We start from the raw sequence: 22,711 nt of genomic DNA, 5'->3' as shown, positions 1-22,711 counted from the left end.
TTCACAAGATTTGTTTTCATTATGATTGCTAATTCAAATTTTTAAATTATGATTACAAAGCTATGAGCTGCTTTGCGAAGACTTTTTTTGTACATACTTAATGTTGAAGCCATACAACTAGTTCGGCCGCTGTAATATTGCCGTTCTGTATTTTCACAAAGACTACACACAGGTAGAATTTTTGACGACTATTTGATATCAAGATCAACATTGTATTGACACGATTAGGTATGATATACATAACATCATATATTTCGTTTGAGACTGATTGGTCAGAGGGTATGGCCACAATCTACAGCACGACTGATGCTTATTAGGTCACCTGAGACAAAGTCTCAAGTGACCTATTCTAATCCCCTTTTGTCCGTCGTCGTGCGTCGTCCGTCGTCCGTCGTGCGTCGTCCGTCGTCCGTCGTGCGTCCGTAAACAATTCACATTTTCAACTTCTTCTCCAAAACCCACAAACCAAATTCTATGAAATTTTGCAGGAAGCTTCTATAGCTAAAGGTCAACCAAAATTGTAAATTATATGGTCCCCACCCCCCAGGGGCCTGAGGGGCGGGGCCAAAAAGGGTCAAATTGACTAAAACTTCAAAAATCTTCTTCTCTACTCTCAGATATGCTGGAATCAAACACTCTTCATAGATGGAAGGGTCTTAAGGTGCTTTACCAAAATTGTAAATTTCATGACCCAGGTGTTTCACGTTTGCCCCTGGGGAGGGGCTAAACTTTACTATAGTTTATATAGGGAAATTACATTTTTGACTTTAATTTATTTTATTTCTATTGGAATTCATTCTAATTTTGTAAACATTGTCAGCATGAGATGACAGTTTGATGGCATGCACATATTGGCCCTGACTGACCCCAAGGGGCTGATGGGCGGGGCTAAAAAGGGCCAAATTGACTAAAACTTCAAAAATCTTCTTCTCTACTCCCAGATATGCTGGAATCAAACACTCTTCATAGATGGAAGGGTCTTAAGGTGCTTTACCAAAATTGTAAATTTCATGACCCAGGGGTTTCACGTTTGGCCCCTGGGGAGGGGCTAAACTTTACTATAGTTTATATAGGGAAATCACATTTTTGACTTTAATTTATTTTATTTCTATTGGAATTCATTCTAATTTTGTAAACATTGTCAGCATGAGATGACAGTTTGATGGCATGCACATGTTGGCCCTGACTGACCCCAAGGGGCTGATGGGCGGGGCTAAAAAGGGCCAAATTGACTAAAACTTCAAAAATCTTCTTCTCTACTCTCAGATATGCTGGAATCAAACACTCTTCATAGATGGAAGGGTCTTAAGGTGCTTTACCAAAATTGTAAATTTCATGACCCAGGGGTCTCAAGTTTGCCCCTGGGGAGGGGCTATACTTTACTATAGTTTATATAGGGAAATCACATTTTTGACTTTAATTTATTTTATTTCTATTGGGATTCATTCTAATTTTGTAAACATTGTCAGCATGGGATGACAGTTTGATGGCATGCACATGTTGGCCCTGACTGACCCCCAGGGGCTGATGGGCGGGGCTAAAAAGGGCCAAATTGACTAAAACTTCAAAAATCTTCTTCTCTACTCTCAGATATGCTGGAATCAAATACACTTCATAGATGGCTTGGTTTGAAGGTTCTTTACCAAAATTGTGAATTTCAGGACCCTGGGGTCTCAAGTTTGCCCCTGGGGTGGGGCTAAACTTTACTAAAGTTTATATAGGGAAATAACATTTTTGACTTTTATTTCTATTGGAATTCATTCTAATTTTGTAAACATTGTCACCATTGTGTTACTATAGTTTATATAGGTAAATCACATTTTTTAATATGCATATGTTGGCCCTGACTGACCCTAGGGGCTGATAGGGGGGGGGGGGGGGGGGGGGGGGGGGCAAAAAGGGTCAATTAAATAAACTGAAATAATTCAAATCTCAGGTGACCGTTAAGGCCCATGGGCCTCTTGTTTTGTAGTTGATGTTGACGGCTCAAAAGTTAATGACATCTTAAAGTTTGATTTTTTCTCCTTTTCTCATGATCCGAAATCGAAATAAACGGACTTCTAGAAAGCTTACACAAAATCTTCGATAAAATTTAAGTAAGAGAATTTATCATTTAGAAAGCTTTTCTAATTAACTAAAGTTCGTTTCGATTTCAACGTAAAATGTTCACCATACGATCAGAAAACCCATGTGGTCGCGCAGGTCATCCCAATGGTATACCTAGGTGAAGGGCGAGTTTGTTACCAATGTGCCACCCACCAGACTACTGTAAGATGGTAGAGAAACCTTTTCCAGTTATGCAGCAAGATTTGAGTTCATGAAATGCAAAACCTAATCTCTAAGTATTATACAATATATATACTAGTTTCCTTTAACGCTTCAGAAACGAAGTTTTTCATAATGAACATAATGTTTTGCATAGCAGTTTTCCGGAAGAATAAAATAGAAAATACGGAATATATAATATAAAACAGCAATTATGTTATTTCATGTTATCATCAATACATTGGACCAACATTGCGTGCACTGGGTGAAAGTATCACGGACGCTGTATACCTTTTCTGATTGTTATGGCTTAGTATGGCTAACGGGTCCTTTATATAGCATCATATTTACTGGAATACTTCTTAAGAAGCAGAATTGTTTTATTCATTCGTACATATTCTCTGGGTTTAATTATAAAGATGAACTATATACAAGATGTATATATAACGCCGATGTGGTGCAGTGGTATAAGCTGCGGGTATTTCTGGCTAGGCGATTGGGTGCCGTAGATCGTGAGTTCGAGGTCCGGTCAGGCCACGAGTCATAAAGTTGTCTTCCGTCGTCAATTGTGTTACTATGATATATATATATATATATATATAACACATGTGTCTCTGGACAGGAACAGGATGGGTCATCCATCTTCCATTCAATTATCTTCTAAATCTCACTCCAACAACAGACATGACCGTGCAGCTATTCCATTATATAAAATAATCTCTCGTGTAACGTGGGAAATGACAAGGACAAACCAATAGACCAAATGTTATGTAAGAGTGTCTGAACCAATTCGAACTTTAAAGCGAATAAATGATTCATAATTCATATGATAAATGAATAACGACAGTTTGATGACTGCAGAAACTTCAACGGTCTTTAAATTAGTAGCGGAATCACCGTTATTATATAATGCAAATTACATCATCCAAATAACCACAGAACTATTATCTTTGTTATTTCGAAACTTTAACATTTACAGTAATTTATAATTCAAATCATATTTTATTTTCTAAGGATTGTCTGGTTATTAATGAAAGCTGTCCTTTCAAAAAGCATCTTGTAGTCGGAAAATTCGTATTTTAAATGATGTAGTTTCAAGCTGATTATAAATCGTTACATTTATCAAAAGTGTTGACACAATTGTGATTTGACAGAGACACTTTTCGTTTCACAGTTTACATGGGAAATATCATGCAGCAGTTTATTTATTTGAACAAGTGTAGATGTTAGATACACCGGGGATGCTGGAGCTGATAAGGACGAATTAGTCCGGCTATTCGTGAAGATTACCGATAATTTTGACTGCCAATTTGTGCTTTTCCTAACCTGAATCCTGGGGGTTACAGTATATGCAGTGAACATACTCAAAAAAAAAACTGTGAGAAACATACCCTGTAAGTTAAACACGAAACGCGTAGATTGTATCTATTTTTGAGGAAACTGAATCTTCTCAGTCATATAAAAGATTTCGCTGACCAGCATTATAATGCATATCAAATTTTGAATGAAGGGAAAATTGCATGTTTGAGAGATTACATTTTGTTTGTAAAAGTACATGACTATCGAGAAAATTTGTAGGTTTCGTGTGAAGAAATCATTTTGATAAGATTACTTTGGTTTGAACACGTGATTGTGGATCTTGATGAAAGTGAACACCAGTATATACTTGTACAAAACAAACATAAGGACCAAGGCCATGTATTTGTTAAATTTCCTTTTGGCTAGGTATCCCCCAATTCCTTTTGTCGATTTGCCTCCTCAGTGGCTGTCGTTGCCATTCCCTTTGGTGCCTCCCTTATTCTTCCTGTTGTTGTTTTTTTTTCCTGTTTTTTTTTTTTTTTGTGTCTAGCTCCGGTTGTCGCTTCATCTGGTTACATCTCTTCCTAATTGTTGTTGTCGTTGCTTTCTTCTTGATCTTCTTGTCCTTTGTTTCATTCCTATTCTTGTCTTTTCTTTTGTTTTCTTTGTCTTCACTGTTCCTTTAACTTGGGATGTAGTGTTTATGCGATTCAAATGTACTAGTGACGTCCTCAGGATTAATGGAAATGTACTGACAATAGGTGCACTTCAATATAAAAGGATTTGAAACTTTTCTCCACTCATCAACTATAAAACTTGCATTTCGTTTTCATGAAGTACTGAAGCTCAACGTTCGTAAATTGAAACGAGAGCTGTTTCAATAACTGTCTAATGATAATAATAAAAACTCCTGGATGTTGTCTATAAATTTCTACATTTACGCCTCCGTAGCTTCAATACCATCTATCATACATGACATTTCAATAAGGTGCGTTCTATTGGGATGTCGGGTTGTGGGGTGTCGGGTGGGTTGGCGAGGAGCGTTTTATTGCCACTAAACACTATTGTTAGAGAGCTGTCACACACTGGTGTCTCTCCAGGTCAAAACTACACAGATACTATCAAAAGATAAGACCTAAACTTTGACACGTAACCTTTGACATGACCTTTATAATAACCTGTGACACAAGCATCTGCGTCCCTGCTGTTCGGAATTTCTTGTTGCTTGTGCATTCCTTCATTTCTTAGGATACATAACTCCAGAAAAAAATAATAAAAGCATTTATCGTTAATGTGATTTTAGATTTAAAGGTAATAGATATTGTCTTCGTCAACTGTAAAACTGCGCTAGTATTTATTTGTGTACTTCTGGGATTCGCAAAATATTTGCAACCAAAATATAAACTAATAGGTAGGCAGGTTAAAAGGCGAAACATTTAGGTAAACCGTTAATGATGCTAATTATTATAATTGGGACACTCCATTTACACCAACTATCAGCAACTAAGCGATTCTGCTGGAGAGTAATACGAGTTCCCTTTTGGCAATACTGTCACGCTCTAACCATGTGTGTTTTATAAATATCAATAAAGTGATTTTGATTATATTCGGATTTTAAAAATGAAGTTAACGTATGGGTCTTACCATGTTTTACAGATAACTTTTCTCAAATTAAATGCCTGCATACCTCGGGGTCACCTGCCACTTTTGGCACTAGGGAACCTTAATAAATGAAGGTCGAGCTTGTGTGATAGAATATTTATTTGTTTAAAGGAATCTGTAACACATGACAATACATATAATGATCATCAATTAAATTCGAACTGGCACGAGACAGAGGCCCAACATACGATCTGTACATTGTTTGGTGATTGGTGTATATTTTAGTCGATGTCAGGGACACGTGTCGTCCTTTAACCGGGGTACCTGGTACGAGGGTGCGTAACAGGTCGTTAGGGGCAATCCGTGGGGCGGGGATCTATAACGGATGGTGATGGAAGGAGGGGGATGTCACATCGCCGACATGGTGGTCCGTAAAGACATTAATGTCTGACTATATTGGATTCCTAAGCCCTAATCGTACCCGCCGCAAAAGTAATCACCTAAAATTCTGCAACAATAAGTCATTAGTTGATGTTGATTTCAGCTTAATATTTGTTTAATTGTTTTGCATTAAATAGCTGTATGTAGTCAGGAAAATATACATGAATCCCGATACTAACACTGGGTTAGCCTCACCAGGCTTTGTACTCGTGATAACCAAACCGCTACAAATAACACTATATAATATATAATGGACAACAAAACTAACTACTCGACACGACTTTCATTTTTTCATTTGTCGGTATCCCAGACAGACTGCCATTTAATTAAATGGGATTTCGCTATAACAAAAACGAAATTCACCATTACGGATGCCATATCTTAATATGTAAAAACATGATATTTCAGGGAGATGTTGGTCCCCTGTTATCATTAAATATCAAAATACTTGAATACTTGAAATCAAGTTCATGCATTATGGATTTAAAATGTTGATTCACAATTCATATAAATGGGTAGGAATTATTAGACTGTGACTTTGTCTGAACTGTGAAAAATCTCGCGTGCTTAATATTATTTTAAACTCGTCAAATTCACCAGCCACCCTGCCGCAAAATCATATGTATCGATCACTCGATATACCTGGATTAACAGCGCTGTGTTCCTTAGTGATACGACCGACAAGGCGCCGTGACATTTTTCATTAATCTGTAATAGAAAGGGTAGTGACCTCTAAACACGTGTTTGTCACTCCGTCTCCCAGGGAAGGTGAGAACATGTAGCTGTCAGACCGACATTCACTTTATATAACAGCCGTGTTTTATCAAGGCATCTATCATACGACAATCTGATAGTGTTGTAGAAGTTATCAAACTACATTGTCAATAGATCCCACAAAGGCCTTTGAATGACGCCATTAGGACATACAGACGTCACCAACATACAATAATTACAAAAAGTGTTCCGCTACCTTTCCACTCTTCTCTTTTCATTTTGTCTATCTTCATTTTTTTTTTTTTAGTTTTGTTTATATGTCCCCTCATTAGTCTTCGTTGCTCGCTAGATATACCTGGCTTGTGGATGAAAGAGAAGTTGATTATAACTACCAACTATTTATTTTCCTTCTTATCACATTTAAAAATAGAAGTACGCATACCATCTCATGCTTTAGATTGTAGATACTGGCGGTTTTTGCAATAACTTGTCCATCTGAGCCAGCTACCATGTACGATTTCATAGAACCCTCTGTATGTTTCCCTCTGTGTGTGCACATCTTCTGTTCGGCCCTACTATTTCCCTTCATAGAATTACGGAAATTATGAAATCATGTAGACCACACCGCAATTATTACTTCCTCAGCAAAACGGAAATAGGATGGCACATAATGTTCTATGTTAGAGATGGATTTTTTTTATAACTGAAAAACTAAAATAATTAGTATAAGCGCGAGGCGTTGGAGAGGCTGGTGGAGATGATGAAAGGTGTATTAAAAGTGGCTATTTAAAAGGGAGAGGAAAGTTCACGATATGTATTAGGTGCTGGTTTTATATTCAGATTGAAAGTGAAGATTTGATTATTGTTAACGCAGTCGAAAGCTTCATGGCGTTAAATAACAAATCGAATTCTGATATAAAACGGAATGTTTTAGCTTTTAAGTACTACATATATGACGGGTTCTGATAAAAACGAACGTGTATCAAGATTTTCTTAATGGAGTATACGAAAGATCGCACTTCTTCAGACTAAGAATGGTTTCAGTTTAAAGATAAATATCGTTGTGAAATAAGTAGATTTTAAACCTGTTTTATTTAACAACGTCAAGATTGTTGTTTGTTAGGACTTAAATCGAAATAGATCACAGGAAGGAAATTTAACGGTCATTTTATGTTAAAGCGAATCCACTGTGTTTGGCTTAATTAACCTAACGGCAATCCAAAACGTTAGGTTGATTTACTGGCCTACCCAGAGGTATAAAAATAGTATCGACAATCATAACGTCATATTAAGTGGCTTGACTAAATCACGTCCTCTCTATAAGTCATCTGTCAAAAATCCTTTGCGATATGTACAGTGATATGTACAGTGATATGAACATAGCCTATTGTTGTATGTTGGTACCTCGTGTCACTCGGCCATACTGATCTTGACAGATCACGAAAACAGATTCTTAGTCACTTTAAACGGTAAAATTCGACGTGTTTAGGTCAGTATCGATGATACTAGTTTGATATAAGTAAGGTTTTCAGCCATATTAATTAAAAATGTGATATCGGTGTGAAGGTGTCAACACGAACATTTCTCCTATAACCTAATTCTCAGCTTTCTAAACACACAATCAGTTTTCTGTATCTGATACCATGGCATACATAGATTCTGGGTACGGCACGAACAGAAATAGAGATTTGTTTCGGTCCGTAAGTGGAATAGTCGAACTCTGAATAATCAAAATAAATATATATGTAAATGTTCTTTAGGACTTGATTGATGCTATAGAGCAAGACTTGCATGCTTAGAGATTGAAAAACGCATATGTTTCGTGACTAACCAAATGTTTTTAAGATATTTAGCTGAGAGATGCATTTCTCTGACAAGTAGTAGCAATGTCGAAACAATAACTGTCGTGTCGTTTTGATGAATTTTATTATGGGTATAGAATGTTGTAAATTTTCTCAGAACATAATGGTATTTTCGTCGTTTGTGGATCGTTTGGGGAGAGGACAGAGAGCACAAGTCTAGCACCGACCTTCTGTTGGGTTAACTGATCATCGCGCCTAGCACCCTTAGGGAATGTGATAATGAATTGTTGTCTACATCTTCCAGAAATTGGGGAAATGATGTATTGTCCCTGTAACAAGGGATTTAATGGCCAAGCAAATGACACGATACTATTTTTGTAAGTGATCACGCCTCACAAAAATAGCAAGGGATTAGCAACTTAATAGCGTGTTTACAAAATGTAGAATCCTTTTGAGGACCCTGTAAATACTTCAAATTGTTTGTTCATAAATAAAATAAGGCTTTGAAAGGAATAGTCCCAATAAAGGGAGCTTACATGTTCTAGTTTAGAGGAAATTAAATAGAGAAGAAAAATCAAATATCTACATGTAGCCTAACAAAGTCGTCAATCTTGATATCGGGATGTATTGTTAAAGGGGCGAGAAAGATATCCCCCATTTTGATTGCATCGTTACATAGCTTTTGTATACCGATCTCAGTGAAGCTTTTTATCCGCCGGAGGGACACGTTGTAAGGGTCAAGGTCAACTCACCGCGACACCTATTTGTAACAAAGACTAGCCAGTCCTCTAAAATACCCCTACACACGTAAACCCGTCAGCACTGGGCGGGGAAGAAAGCCCGCTTGTATGGTGACACGGTTACCGAAACGCGGATCAATTTCAGCAATGTAACACACACAGTAACATTGTCGGTTGAGTGATTGAAGATTTATATTTCATCGCAGCCGAAAAGTTCATTGCTTCCTGTTGTCAGAGATGTTTACAGATTCTAGTTTGTTCACACAGAGAAGAATGCTTAGATCGTGCAAATCTGTCGTTTACGGACAAGAATTTCGCTAGCTATCAGCGGGGTGTAGCATTTATAACGATACTCCGCTATTCTCAGCATGGTGTTGATAGCTTGACACGATCGGAAAATAGTTTATTGTGAAATGTGTGTGATATTGAATTTAATTTCAGTCACATTTTTGTGGAAATATGTCCCCTTAAAAATTGTGTTACTCCGCGGCAAACATACCAAAGTAGGGTGTTCACGCCTTGGATTTAACTAATGATGATGGTCCCTAACTAACTACTTAATTGATTTTGGATTAATATAATGACATAACAATGAGGATCACATCAGCCCTGTTGCTGGCTCTGATGGTAAGTATTTACTCCTGCACGTGGTACTTGTCTAAATAAGTATCAGTGAAATGCCAGATAAAATACTTAAGAAGAATAAAAGTTTTATGAAACAGGGTATGCAAAGTATCCCGTTCTTTTTATCTGTTAACCTACATGTAGTAAATGTAAACATAACCAATTGAACTTGGTGACCTCTCGTGGATGAAGATAGCGGCCTTATCTGACTTTAATGGATAACAAATTAGCGAGACGCCATAGAACATAGTGTGTGTTTTGGTGATGTGACGGAAAGATAATACTATGTATATAGTTAGCATGGCGTCTGTGTATACATGTAGATACTGTAGAAGCAAGGATGGTTATGTTCCTAAAACTCTTTTAACCACAACTGTCCTACATTATTAGTCTACATGTAACTTTCATGAGGAAAATATGTCGGCAGTATTACCATTTGCTTGTCTTATAATGAATTTGATTTGACGAACGTGTTCTTCATATCATTAACATTACAATAAATAGAATTTAGTAAAGCGAACATTCAAAACCAGTTTATATACATGAATCAATAATTTGTGGATACATTCATACAATAATTTGTGGATACATTCATACCTAATTATCCGGGGAAACTCAGCTACATCTGAAACAAAATAAGATTGTATTGATATTAATATAAAATATATCAACCATGTCTGAGTGTGGAAATGCACATTAAATAAAAGTAATTTATTTGCGTTCAATAGTAATATTTGTGATAAACACATTTGTCCCATGAAATATATGTTACAATAATATTTGTAATAAACACATTTGTCCCATGAAATATATGTTACAATAATATTTGTGATAAACACATTTGTCCCATGAAATATATGTTACAATAATATTTGTGATAAACACATTTGTCCCATGAAATATATGTTACAACCAGGAGTTCACACAAAACAGTATTGTGTTTGGCGACTTGTTGCACCAGCAGTGTGACACAGTATACAAACACAATGAGAATAATGACCTTCAGGGTTCCGTTAACCCTTAACTAAAAGTAGTATTGTGATACTTAATACTTCATAATTAATGGAATATCACGTTATTAATGTCTAATAGACGTGCCCTGAAATATGTTTTCTATTAGATCAAAAACTGTTCCGCTCTATACACGACCTCAGCTCACAACGCCTTAATTTGCTAAATATACGAAAATACTTTCACAAGAAGGATAATCACCGGTACCAATCTATATTGATTGTCGTTACATAGACATTATACAGGCTGGAGGCTGGCAAAATGCCAAAAATGTAGAGAATGAAATTTTGATTTGATTGAAATCATGGTTTTGATGGAAATATCTTCCAACAGAACATTAGCATCCATTTATCAATTGGAACTAACATTGCCGTCTCGTGGCAAATAGTATTCTTTTTATGTGTAAAGATATAGAAGCACACTATTAACTTACCATTTCTTGACTGTAGCATCCTAGCCTCAAGAGCCGTAAAACTGATCAACAAATCACGTTGTCACTGTGTCAAACGTTTTTATTTTGTTGAAATGAGGCGATAACATTCTAGTATTCGAAATCTACGATAACAAATTGTATGTAAATCAGTCAATAGTCTTATTCTTATAGACGGATATTGACACTAACACAGGCAAAATGGAATGCATGGTACATAATTAGTTCTTATGAGGAATGTAAATACTTCCATTTTTGATAAGGAGGATACAATTTTCTCAAGACTTTATTTTAAATATATGTACTTTCTTCATGTAAGAATTTTTTGTTAATGAAATGCTACTTCTGTCATTTAGAATGATAAAACGAAATTTTAAACTTTTCTCTCCTTACCAACTTATCATTGTTACGAAATCGTGTCTTCCTGTGAAGAATAATTCTTCTTGAGATTGTACCTTTTGTATTTTTATCTAACAAGGTAAAATGCATATTGTAGCAATAGCGTCACATATCTATCGGGGGTAGTTCCTGGATGGTTGGAGTATGACAGGCTGTACACATGGGGTGCATTTTCGTAGGTAAATGGGAGACTGGTTATCACATCAATGTCCGTTCTGTTTTCATTATTACCTTCATCTTTCTATTGTATTACGTATTATTGTCAGATTTTACGTGATAAACAAGGCTGAGGTGTCATTGTGAAAATAACATATAATAATGGTAGAACCGCAACCGCAACCCAAAACCCTCACCCTTCCCTTGTTATCAAATCAAACCATGACCCTACTAGCTTCTCTCGTAAGCGGGATGTGGGGTCAGTCGTGTCAAATGACCCGTCTTCAGGTCTTCCGACGACTATTTGCTATGACCGTACACAATCCGATTGTCTTTTGATTTAACACATCTGTAGTTACTGGCCCGACTCATGGGCTACGCGCGTGCTATGTTACTCCCGTGGGCCGTTATAGTGATGCGGGTAATTCAATTATTTGTTGTCAATTAGCCGTGAAACAAACGTGTTTAGAAGTACGTAAACCACAAAATCAGCAATTAAACTTTCTAAAAAGGCAGAAGTCCTTCGTGTACATCAATAATTCGTTTATAAGTTAACGTGTATTTCCTCTTTCCTATGTAGGCGATATTCTACATTTATAGCTAGACTTCACTAGAAAGCCGAATGCGAACAGACACAAACGAATATGACATGCACAATGGAACGGTTAAATTCTTCATCACAAATATCAGTGTTGGGGTCGAAGCGAAATTGCAAAATCTTTCCATTTAACAACATGTATTGAAATACTCAAGGAACAAACTCTATCCCTCTTTTTGTTGATTTGTCCTTTCTTTCCAAATGTATAGAACAGCTTAAAGTTATCATAAGAGGTTAAACAAATCCTTTGCAAGTCCTTTAACTACATTTTTTATGTGTACTAATAATGAAAATAAATTAAAAAAAAAACCAGTATTGTCCATGTCGATGGTATTACACTAAATGACCTAAAATTGTGTTATATACGCGTAATTATTTCAAAACCTCTGCTATGAAATTTCGATTTCTGAATAGTAACCTACTTCCAAGACAGTTGACTTTATATTCCAGAATTTGTCTTTTCTTGAAACTTACACTTCTTTGAAACATCAATGTATTTAATTGCATCTTTTAGATTGCTCAAGAAATCAACTCCATTGACGGGAGCTGGTCGACGTGGAGCCAATGGAGTCATTGCTCACGATCATGTGATGGAGGATTAACCAATCAGAGACGGCGTTGTTTAGGCGACAGATTTCGATGCAGGGGTCCAGATGTGAAATATAAATTATGCAATACACAGGTATGTTAAACTACCATTCATTGGTTACAAAATGGTATACTAACCCACAAATATAGAGAATATGATTCGCATTACTGTACAAGGAAAATATACTTTTAAACGTTTAGCTGTATGTCGATATGCACGAATAAGAAAAAGGTATAAATGGATGAATTTTTCATTTGACCGTGTAACATACCATTTTGGTAGCAGAGTGGTAGTGCATTCAGTCGTCCTGTACCTATAATGTGCTTTAACTATAGAGAAATTTAAATAGAACCAGAAAACAGAGGAAAATAAGTGTGCATAATGAGCAACTATACACTTATGGCATACACACATAAATTGTGGACTTATCCTGTAAAATGTATGGTGCTTCGTTCTTTGATTCGAGTTGCGCAATCCTTTAGTGCTAATGCACCATGTTCTCAAATAATTCGGTTTTTACGTTCGGCGCATCTGGTTGCATGCAATAGAGCGAGCTTTATCCCTTTCTAATTGTATTGGAAATGCACAGGCACACAGCAGTTGTTGTCAACAGCCAACTTAATCTAATCATCAGAAAATAGAAATCGGAAGTCAATTAGTAAAGGAACTCATTTCCTTGATGACAAAGCTAGAATTGCAGATGTGATCAAAATGTAAAAATATATGCAAATTAGGAATCTGACTGATGCGAATGGAGATATTGATTCGAGATAAATCTGGGGGTTTTGTGAGAATTTCTTAACAACCTCTTGAATTCTAAGTACCATTGGACTTTTATAACAAAAAACGTACACTGAATATCAAAAGCATTAGAAATATTTCTATAACTTGCCTTGTCCCCGTTTTGGCCATTTTATGGGGTAGTGACACAATACCTTAGCAGTTGCTCGTTATTTCACTGATGCTGCAATGACTGAAGTGTTTTTCCAAATATTTGGTTAAGTTGCATGTTAATTGTTTTATGAATTTGTTTCCTTATTTTCTTTGTTTTCTTTACCATACTGTATCGTAACATTACAAATACCTTATTTTGTAGGCTTGCTCCTTCACCTATCAATCTGTAGAAGACCAGGTATGCGAGACGAAGAACCGCGTCCCTATTAATGGCAGGTACTATCACTGGGTACCACTCTCGCGACAACAGTATCACTGCTTTGTAATGTGTAAGGATGAACACAGAAACATTCCGGATGTCCTGGAGGTGCATATCCCTGACGGAACTAGATGTGGACGGAATACTAATCATTACTGTATAGAAGGGAAGTGTGAGGTATGTTCTAGTACGAGGTAGATATATATCTAGATCAAGGGAACTGCTTTCCTAGAGAGATAAGGACACACTCAAAGAAATTAGAGTAGATCAAAGGTATGTTTAGTATTTTAGCTCACCTGGCACGAAGGCTCAAGTGAGCTTATGCCAAGGAGCGGCGTCCATCGTCCGCCCCGTCATCCGTCCCGTCATCCGCCCGTCGTCTGTCGAATGAATAGGTCTAGCCTTCTTTATACTTAAATAAAGTGGTAATCCGCTTAGCATCAGCATAAAACACTTATATAAACTTTAAAGTTGTATTGGTAGCAGGTGAGCGATACAAGCACAATGGGTCTCTTTATTATTTTAACATGAGAAGATTAGCATTGTTCAAAGACTTAATCGCATACTTTCGTTTTTTTTCTGCTTGGAAGAGTCTGGAATAACGAAGCCGCGATTAACTGGAATTTTCCTTTATTACAGCTACCGGAAATTGAGTGTTTACGACAGTATATATTGTCTCCTTGTTAATTCGTTTTGTTTCAGAACATTGGTTGTGATGGCTTCATAGGATCTGGGGCAGAGGTTGACGATTGTGGTATATGTAAAGGGGATAGCGCTTCGTGTCGTCGGCAACCTGGAAACAGATTGTCAGGAAAGACCTCAGAGACCCCGTACCAGTGGGATGTCCGGTGGGGTTCCTGTTCGGCTACGTGCGGCGTAAGTCTTAATCAAAAGCGCATACCAACTTTGAACAATAAGAGTGTGGATTTGTATAAGCAAATGGTTGAAATTATTCAGGGACAGTTAAATGCCTTCCTGTATGTGTAAGTTCAATTGATACCCCCTCCCTTTAAATTGGCATTCCCTTACTTCAAATCCTGTCGCTAGATCGTAAACGATATTTGCAAGTTTAAAGTATAATCACATGATGTGATGTAAATATAGATACAGGTAGATATATGTTAATGTGAGATTTGTTTTAATTTCGGCCGCCACTTTGACTCCTTGTCAACTTTTCCTTTGTTAGTATTTCCCATGCTTTCAATGTATTTTCTTTTGAATGACGGGTTGGTGAGCATCTCAAACCTTTACTTTCTGTGGAATGCGAAAGCTTGCAGATATTTTTAAAAAAACTGCTAATATTTTTAGTATGCACCTGTGGTGAATATGGGAGATAATCGTTATGTATATCTCGCCCTACACAATAACTACTTCTTGTTTTAACGTCACATGTCAAAATGTAATTTGATGATCAACTGCTGACGCCGCCGTCATGAATAAAGTTCGTTTTATTCAGCTGATAAGTCTTTTTCTCAGATACTATCAATGTGCAATTGAAACCCCAGGATGAAATAAATCCAACTACATTTTGACACTTAAAGTGTTCCGCGATGATAAGATACATGTTGACTTATGTGTGTTGTTTAATTATCTAATTGCCCTTATTATAGCTATCAACGCACTCTAGCTTCACTCTCATATATATTTTCCACTTAGTGTAATGGTTATACACATTGAATTAACAACTAAATACAATGCGCATACCGTAAATATATGTCTGTCGGTTATGCAATCTGCAGATGATTTTGTTAGGTTAATTTTAACACTCTCTCACACTTCCTCATATATATGATGCAATTTGGTCAGACTTGTATGGGATTCTTAAATTGAAAAAAAATCAGGTTTCACTTCAGAATATGGTGCCTATTACAACTAATGCAAGTGTCATATCTGATTTTATTTCTTCATCAGCCTATTGACTGGGATAATTGTCCTCTTATTTCTTCATATTTCTCCAGTAGAATTATTCGGGCTGATTACACACATAAAGCTAGCTATTCGTTACACTGGGGGTGTCACAATGTAATTACCTCAGGTTTGTAATGCTGACATTGATGAGGCTAGATTTGTATTTTCCCCCCACAGAGCTGATAAACTGTAATGGGAATGTGGTGTGATGATGCCACAAACTCGTATGGAGGGATAACAGTTTAATGGAAATTCCAGCTTTGGAATTTTTTGTCGTTGAAAACGATTCCTATTAATATGTTAGAAATGCAGTTGGATTAAAAATAAATGATGGGAAATGATTTGATTTGTTTCGCTATATAAATTAATTTAAAGACCGTCATTTTCGTCTTGAGGTCATGTACCCAGCACGAGGACCTTTAATGTTATCATTGAATGAGTCATCCGGGTTCTAATTGGAGATTAGGACTTCCTGGATTTGACATTTTTTCATGACGGGTATTGTACCCTATTGAAACATTTGGTTTTCACTTGCTTTTTCAAAGGTATCGGTGGATGCTAAAGAGCTATCTGAAAAAGTGTATCACAGATTGTTAAGATTTTGGAAGCCATTTAATTAGAGCATTCTTCCCTGTCAAATCCTCAATTTAAAACAAATTGTTTTAATTTAATCAGACAGGGTACCAGACTGCGACGTTCCATTGCAAGGACATGCGCTATGACGCCATTACATTTGAATTCTCGTGTAGTTCTTCGCGACCTCATGACATCACGAGAGAATGTAGGTCAAGGCCATGTGATCCAGGGTATGCATATTAATCATGATATAACCTTGGCATTCTAAACGTTGTGATTTACCGTATTCAAAGTTTAAAAGATGCCTGTTGGCAATGTTGCGGATATATGTGATAATGACATGAATGTTATCCGTCAGTTTGGTGAATAATTTCAGTAATATCAACGATTTGCAGGACAAACAATATTTTGTTATTCGTTGAGCAAGTATTTGAAGATTCCATTTTCAAAAAAGTGTGTTGATTGTAGAGCAATTTAAATAATCACAAAGAATTTTTAGAGACATGGGTCCTTCAATTTAAAGAACATGCCACATTTTCATCTAATAGATGGCGCGTTAACTCTTGGTCGGCGTGCTCTGTACCGTGTGGAGGAGGGAAGAAGAGTCGAGATGTAAAATGCATGCTGGATACCGGAAGAGGACGAACGACAGATGCGCCCTCATACCGATGTCCAGATCCTATGCCAATTTCAGAAACTCGATGTAACATGCAGTTTTGTCCTGCGTATTGGCAGACAGGAAGATGGTCCGAGGTATGTATTGATAAATTATTGAATTTTTTTTCGACATTTGATAGATAAAAATACAGAATACAACAGCATTTTCTCTGACAGATACAAAGCAAGTTATACAGAATTATGAATTTGTAAGGAAAAACTTTCAGTATACTACTATTTAATCTGAATGTATTACCCTTCAACTGATCATCAACGTCTTGAAATATTTGAAGTATTTCGCTTGGCAGTTATTCTGACATGAAATTGCTCAGACAGCTCTGCAATGAACAACTATTCTATTTTAAATTTGAATTGTTACTTTTTTTAAACATCTGCATGTCAGTTTAACCGCTGCTACACTTTCACGTAGTAATAACTTAGCTTCATGTTTCAAAAGTCAACTGCTATTTTGTAATTGCATCTGTGAAATGACGAGAATGTTTATCTCCATTTAGGTCGGCAGTGCCAGCAGTCTAGATAGCCGTGTATTTCATATCGTGTGTCAGCGTTTTCTTTTTTCAGAAAAGTGTATTAAACTTTCCAGGGTTTAAGAGTTTAAGTGACTAAATTGTACGTTTTGGGTATCAAAGGCCTGTCATAAAAGTGCTTGACACTGACAATGAAATTGTTTGTGTCTCCGTTTCTTTGGCGCCAAAACGCTTTGATACATTTAATAGCATAGTTTAAAGTAGACTAGAACATGTATCTGGTACAGAAACTGTTAGGCGGACTATTGTTTGTCTATACCACTGTATGATTGACGATAATAGAAAGGTTGACCTGTCTCCGATTTTGTTCCTTGCTTGTGTTATTTTATTTTTCGCCTGCACTGCTAGGAGTATTGTTATAACGAATGTTCTAATATTTTGCTACCACTGTGTTAGTGAAATTTAAACCTATCATCATTTTCATAGAAGTGATATTTAAACATCGTGTGAAGACCGCTAGCGACAAACCTATTGCACTCAATCTTTCTTACGTTGGGTGTTTGGATGTCTAATTTTACAGTTATGTAGCATTCTAAAAGAATAAGCACAACGATGAGGCAATAAGACTGTTCATCCCCCTGTCGATAAATGAATGATTGTTGATATCTAACGTTGATTGTTGATATCTAACGTTGATTGTTGATATCTAATGTTGATTGTTGATATCTAACGTTGATTGTTGATATCTAACGTTGATTGTTGATATCTAACGTTGATTGTTGATATCTAACGTTAATTGTTGATATCTAACGTTAATTGTTGATATCTAACGTTGATTGTTGATATCTAACGTTGAGTGTTGATATCTAACGTTCATTGTTGATATCTAACGTTGATTGTTGATATCTAACGTTGAGTGTTGATATCTAACGTTCATTGTTGATATCTAACGTTCATTGTTGATATCTAACGTTGATGGTTGATATCTAACGTTGATTGTTGATATCTAACGTTAATTGTTGATATCTAATGTTGATTGTTGATATCTAACGTTGATTGTTGATATCTAACGTTCATTGTTGATATCTAACGTTCATTGTTGATATCTAACGTTCATTGTTGATATCTAACGTTCATTGTTGATATCTAACATTGATTGTTGATATCTAACGTTGATTGTTGATATCTAACGTTCATTGTTGATATCTAACGTTGATTGTTGATATTTAACGTTCATTGTTGATATCTAACGTTAATTGTTGATATCTAACGTTCATTGTTGATATCTAACGTTGATGGTTGGTTGATATCTAATGTTCATTGTTGATATCTAATGTTGATTGTTGATATCTAACGTTGATTGTTGATATCTAACGTTCATTGTTGATATCTAACGTTGATTGTTGATATCTAACGTTGATGGTTGATATCTAACGTTCATTGTTGATATCTAACGTTGATTGTTGATATCAAACGTTGATTGTTGATATCTAACGTTGATTGTTGATATCTAACGTTGATTGTTGATATCTAACGTTGATTGTTGATATCTAACGTTCATTGTTGATATCTAACGTTGATTGTTGATATCTAACGTTGATTGTTGATATCTAACGTTGATTGTTGATATCTAACGTTCATTGTTGATATCTAACGTTCATTCTAACACGATTCGTTTGCAACGCGTGTTTTGATTGGTTGCGGACCGACTTCTAATCTGCGATAGAACCATGACATATCGTGTTAAGCCACGCCCCGTTTCTAATCAAAACAATATGGCGTCAAGTTCGACTCGTAGCGAAATTCAACACTCTGCACCATTTATGATTGATGACCCGTGACATTGGAATCGAACGTGAAGAAATCGAATAGAATGAATTAACTTAATAAATTTAACAAAAATCGTTAACATCATTCTTACCGTCATTTATTGATTGAAACGTTCATTTCGTCCTTGTGTAAGCATCTAAGGTCAAGTAAAATCCGAAATGAAATGGAACAAGTGCACACAACTTCACATAACGGTTGAGCCTGTAGAAACACATCAACCCTGACTTTGTCAAAATGCACATGTCGTTAAACATACTGCGTAAATCCAAATATGTCTTTAAATCTTCGGAAACAGGACTTTCACAACAATCCAAATACCCCGCTTCGTTAACATACAGACCGAGCTCTCGCCAGTATGGGCGTGGCCAATTGACCGACTTTGATAGCTTCTCTCTGATTGGTCAATCCGCCACAGTATGACACGTCACTAACGGAGGTCACAGAGTACTTAACAGCGTACTTGTAGCACTGTAAAACAGTGTTTCTAAATATATGCGATAGTAAACGTGTTAGAATGGGGATAGTACGTTGTTTTTCGTGGCTATACTGGCGATTAGAACATGAAATTTGGTTTAAACTCTCGGCCTATCGGTCTCGAGTTCAAACCAAATTTCATGTTCTAATCGCCAGTATAGCCATTCAAAACAACTTACTATCCCCTAATTGTTGATATCTAACGTTCATTGTTGATATTTAATGTTAATTGTTGATATCTAACGTTGATTGTTGATATCTAACGTTCATTGTTGATATCTAACGTTAATTGTTGATATCTAACGTTGATTGTTGATATCTAACGTTCATTGTTGATATCTAACGTTCATTGTTGATATCTAACGTTCATTGTTGATATTTAACGTTGATGGTTGATATCTAACGTTCATTGTTGATATCTAACGTTAATTGTTGATATCTAACGTTAATTGTTGATATCTAACGTTGATTGTTGATATCTAACGTTGAGTGTTGATATCTAACGTTCATTGTTGATATCTAACGTTGATTGTTGATATCTAATGTTGATTGTTGATATCTTACGTTGATTGTTGATATCTAACGTTCATTGTTGATATCTAACGTTCATTGTTGATATCTAACGTTAATTGTTGATATCTAACGTTGATTGTTGATATCTAACGTTGATTGTTGATATCTAATGTTGATTGTTGATATCTAACGTTGATTGTTGATATCTTACGTTCATTGTTGATATCTAACGTTGATTGTTGATATCTAACGTTGATTGTTGATATCTAACGTTCATTGTTGATATCTAACGTTCATTGTTGATATCTAACGTTCATTGTTGATATCTAACGTTGATTGATGATATCTAATGTTGATTGTTGATATCTAACGTTAATTGTTGATATCTAACGTTCATTGTTGATATCTAATGTTGATTGTTGATATCTAACGTTGATTGTTGATATCTAACGTTGATTGTTGATATCTAACGTTGATTGTTGATATCTAACGTTGATTGTTGATATCTAACGTTCATTGTTGATATCTAACGTTCATTGTTGATATCTAATGTTGATTGTTGATATCTAACGTTGATTGTTGATATCTAACGTTGATGGTTGATATCTAACGTTGATTGTTGATATCTAACGTTGATTGTTGATATCTAACGTTCATTGTTGATATCTAATGTTGATTGTTGATATATAACGTTCATTGTTGATATCTAACGTTCATTGTTGATATCTAACGTTCATTGTTGATATCTAACGTTGATTGTTGATATCTAACGTTCATTGTTGATATCTAACGTTGATTGTTGATATCTAACGTTCATTGTTGATATCTAACGTTCATTGTTGATATCTAACGTTCATTGTTGATATCTAATGTTGATTGTTGATATCTTACGTTGATTGTTGATATCTAACGTTGATTGTTGATATCTAACGTTCATTGTTTATATCTAACGTTCATTGTTGATATCTAACGTTCATTGTTGATATCTAATGTTGATTGTTGATATCTAACGTTCATTGTTGATATCTAACGTTGATTGTTGATATCTAATGTTGATTGTTGATATCTTACGTTGATTGTTGATATCTAACGTTGATTGTTGATATCTAACGTTCATTGTTGATATCTAACGTTCATTGTTGATATCTAACGTTCATTGTTGATATCTAACGTTCATTGTTGATATCTAACGTTCATTGTTGATATCTAACGTTGATTGTTGATATCTAACGTTGATTGTTGATATCTTACGTTAATTGTTGATATCTAATGTTGATTGTTGATATCTAACGTTGATGGTTGATATCTAACGTTGATTGTTGATATCTAACGTTGATTGTTGATATCTAACGTTGATTGTTGATATCTAACGTTGATTGTTGATATCTAACGTTGATTGTTGATATCTAACGTTGATGGTTGATATCTAACGTTCATTGTTGATATTTAATGTTAATTGTTGATATCTAACGTTGATTGTTGATATCTAACGTTGATTGTTGATATCTAACGTTGATTGTTGATATCTAACGTTGATGGTTGATATCTAACGTTCATTGTTGATATCTAACGTTGATTGTTGATATTTAATGTTGATTGTTGATATTTAACGTTGATTGTTGATATCTAACGTTGATTGTTGATATCTAACGTTGATTGTTGATATCTAACGTTCATTGTTGATATCTAACGTTGATTGTTGATATCTAACGTTCATTGTTGATATTTAACGTTGATGGTTGATATCTAACGTTGATTGTTGATATCTAACGTTGATTGTTGATATCCAACGTTGATTGTTGATATCTAACGTTGATTGTTGATATCTAATGTTGATTGTTGATATCTAACGTTGATTGTTTATATCTAATGTTCATTGTTGATATCTAACGTTCATTGTTGATATTTAACGTTCATTGTTGATATCTAACGTTGATTGTTGATATCTAACGTTGATTGTTGATATTTAACGTTCATTGTTGATATCTAACGTTGATTGTTGATATGTAACGTTCATTGTTGATATCTAACGTTGATTGTTGATATCTAACGTTGATTGTTGATATCTAACGTTGATTGTTGATATCTAACGTTGATTGTTGATATCTAACGTTGATTGTTGATATCTAACGTTGATGGTTGATATCTAACGTTGATTGTTGATATCTAACGTTCATTGTTGATATCTAACGTTGATTGTTGATATTTAATGTTGATTGTTGATATCTAACGTTGATTATTGATATTTAATGTTGATTGTTGATATCTAATGTTAATTGTTGATATCTAACGTTGATGGTTGATATCTAACGTTGATTGTTGATATCTAATGTTGATTGTTGATATCTAACGTTCATACAGGAGTACACTACCGAGCAGTACGTAAACATTCTCTTCCAAATTTATTTATTTGTAGTTATCAAATGCACTTCTCTTCCGTTT

At 35.5% G+C, this 22,711-nt stretch overlaps 1 protein-coding gene across 2 annotated transcripts in view; it reads left to right on the top strand.

Annotated features, from left to right (window-relative positions):
* The window catches only part of LOC117334541 (ADAMTS-like protein 1), a 44,630-nt gene that overhangs the window by 13,307 nt on the left and 8,612 nt on the right, over window positions 1-22,711 (top strand). Inside the window, exons 1-6 of one of the 2 annotated variants that reach the window (XM_033894221.1) lie at window positions 8,941-9,490; window positions 12,596-12,763; window positions 13,767-14,000; window positions 14,526-14,699; window positions 16,407-16,537; window positions 16,856-17,060. In XM_033894221.1, coding sequence (XP_033750112.1) covers window positions 9,455-9,490; window positions 12,596-12,763; window positions 13,767-14,000; window positions 14,526-14,699; window positions 16,407-16,537; window positions 16,856-17,060 — 948 coding nt within the window. In that variant the 5' untranslated portion in view covers window positions 8,941-9,454. Of the gene's footprint in view, window positions 1-8,940; window positions 9,491-12,595; window positions 12,764-13,766; window positions 14,001-14,525; window positions 14,700-16,406; window positions 16,538-16,855; window positions 17,061-22,711 lie in introns of those variants that run through there. The other variant, XM_033894220.1, reaches the window with a different exon arrangement.

This window comes from Pecten maximus, chromosome 9, assembly GCF_902652985.1.
Source record: "Pecten maximus chromosome 9, xPecMax1.1, whole genome shotgun sequence".
NCBI lineage: Eukaryota > Metazoa > Mollusca > Bivalvia > Pectinida > Pectinidae > Pecten > Pecten maximus.
This window is presented reverse-complemented; position numbering and strand designations above follow the sequence as displayed.